Source organism: Engraulis encrasicolus, chromosome 22 (genome assembly GCF_034702125.1).
Source record: "Engraulis encrasicolus isolate BLACKSEA-1 chromosome 22, IST_EnEncr_1.0, whole genome shotgun sequence".
In the NCBI taxonomy this organism is placed as follows: Eukaryota; Metazoa; Chordata; class Actinopteri; order Clupeiformes; family Engraulidae; genus Engraulis; species Engraulis encrasicolus.
In genome coordinates this window covers 2106910-2109409 of record NC_085878.1, presented here as the reverse complement: position 1 = coordinate 2109409, position 2500 = coordinate 2106910, and the positions used below count along the sequence as shown (strand labels likewise).

General features: G+C 42.6%; 1 protein-coding gene across 1 annotated transcript in view; it reads left to right on the top strand.

Moving 5' to 3' along the window:
* fbn1 (fibrillin 1) overlaps positions 1-2500 on the top strand; it is a 189769-nt gene that overhangs the window by 62601 nt on the left and 124668 nt on the right. Inside the window, exon 17 of the mRNA XM_063188336.1 lies at positions 486-638. Within this exon, the coding sequence (XP_063044406.1) occupies positions 486-638 (153 nt within the window). The remainder of the gene's footprint in view (positions 1-485; positions 639-2500) is intronic.

Here is a 2500-nt window from a genome sequence, read left to right as displayed (position 1 = left end):
GCTGCCAGTGTTCCCGTTCAGTGATTAAACGCTGCTTTGACTGCGCACGAAGACACATTTTTCTATCATGCAACATGTTTCATCGGCGGCACCAGTGTTCATGATGCTTTTCCCTCCCAGACAGTTCTGTTGTTTGTCTCTGCTTGTTTTCGTTTAGCAAGAGGGGACCAGAGTCATGTTTTCTCTTTTTGTTATTCACTGAGAGTCACTCTCTCTCTCTCTCTTTCTTCTGTCTCACCCCCCGCCCTCTCTCTCTTTCACTCACTCACACACAAACACACACACACACACACGCACATGTGCGCGCGCGCACACACACACACACACACACACACACACACACACACACACACACACACACACACACACACACACACACACACACACACACACACACACACACACACACACACACACACACACGCACACACGCACGAAACCCACTCTGACTCATTGTCTTCCCCTCTTGTCTCTGCTGGCCTCAGACACACATATGCGCAGCACATGCTACGGTGGTTACAAGCGGGGACTGTGTGTCCGTCCCTTCCTGGGCGCTGTCACCAAGTCCGAGTGTTGCTGCGCCAACCCCAACTACGCCTTCGGAGAGCCCTGCCAGCCTTGCCCACCCCAGAGCTCAGGTACGTCTTGTCTCTCATACACCCCAAAGTTCAGACATGCTTCTCATTACATTACATTACAATACATTACATTACATTGCATTTGGCAGACGCTTTATAACCAACGCGACTTACAAATGAGGACATAATCATAGCCAGCATCACTAGCAGATACAAAGTGCACAGGAAATATACCAAACAACAACTGCAGATGCGAATAAGGGTTAGTTTCTTTTTGTAAAGTACAGTATACACACACACACACACACACACACACACACACACACACACACACACACACACACACACACACACACACACACACACACATACATTCTCCTACTGTACTGTACACCTCAAAGCTCAGGTATTCTGGCTTCATTTTACACCACAAAGATCCTCATACAGACAACCAGGGTTCTGAATGAACACTAGCCAACTGGCCAAATGATGGTGACATTTCCATTTGGCTGGTAAAAACAACCAACTTACTACCAACCAACTTACTAGCCACTTTGACCCATTAGTGAGTAATATCTACTAGCCACTTTGACCCATTAGTGAGTAATATCTACTAGCCACTTTGACCCATTAGTGAGTAATATCTACTAGCCACTTTGACCCATTAGTGAGTAATATCTACTAGCCACTTTGACCCATTAGTGAGTAATATCTACTCGCCGCTGTGGCCCATTAGTGAGTAATATCTACTAGCCACTTTGACCCATTAGTGAGTAATATCTACTAGCCACTTTGACCCATTAGTGAGTAATATCTACTAGCCACTTTGACCCATTAGTGAGTAATATCTACTAGCCACTTTGACCCATTAGTGAGTAATATCTACTCGCCGCTTTGACCCATTAGTGAGTGTGTGTTTGGCTAGTAATATTAATATCTACAGGCCATTTTGGTTGGTGGCGAAAAGACTTAATTTAGGGCTCTGCAGACAACAATTGCTACGTTTACATGAGACATTTAATTCGGAATTAACTGACTTTAATTCTGAATAAAGATAGATTCTGCTTTGAAAACGTCATGTAAACACTCTATAATTTGGGATTAAATGAAAGATCAAAGGAAACTCAACGGAGCTATTTAATTCTGAATTATTCATTCGGAATTAAAAACGTCATGTAAGCGTTGCAAATGTGACAGTTAAGTGTCCCCATGTTCAAAGCATTGGAAGCATGTGCCGTTCATTATTTCCAATTCTTCTAATCAACCAATTAGAAGTTGGTGTTTTGGTGTTTTGGTATTTGTTTCGTAAAGGTGAGTTCTGAGTACTCATAGGGAGACCCATACTGTATGTAGACAACAACAACACACCAAAATAAGAGTCCCATGTAACCCAGATCCACACTAACTGATGGTGATGGAAGATTCTTTATTTTTGCGTCTTTTTAAAAAATGGAATAAAATGTTTTTGCAGTATCGAACGATATTGGAATTACAAAAACATTGCTGTCACTACTCAACACATTTTTATGAACATATCCACAAGGTTCTCGTGTTCTGCTTTCGTTGTGTTTTTCAGTTAATTCTGAGTTATTATTATGCCAAGTTATTAACTGTTTTCAAAACGTTTGAGCTCGATTTCAGATAGGCCTCGCCTCGTTTATACTGCCCTCGCCCCCCCCACCCCCCCTTGTGTAATCGATTGGACGTCTGGTGGTGCTTGACACAAGCTCAGACAAGTGAAGCCTCTTTAAACTCCTACTCCAAAGAGTCAAAGTTAACCACGCATTTTAATGACAGAAAAAAAAATCATAGTGGACTTCTGGTTCTAATCATCAGAAAAATGAAGACAAGCTGCCTGCCCTGCTTCCCGGCCGAAAAAGTACACAGCCTTAAAATAACCCTCCATTACTTACTGCTTTATA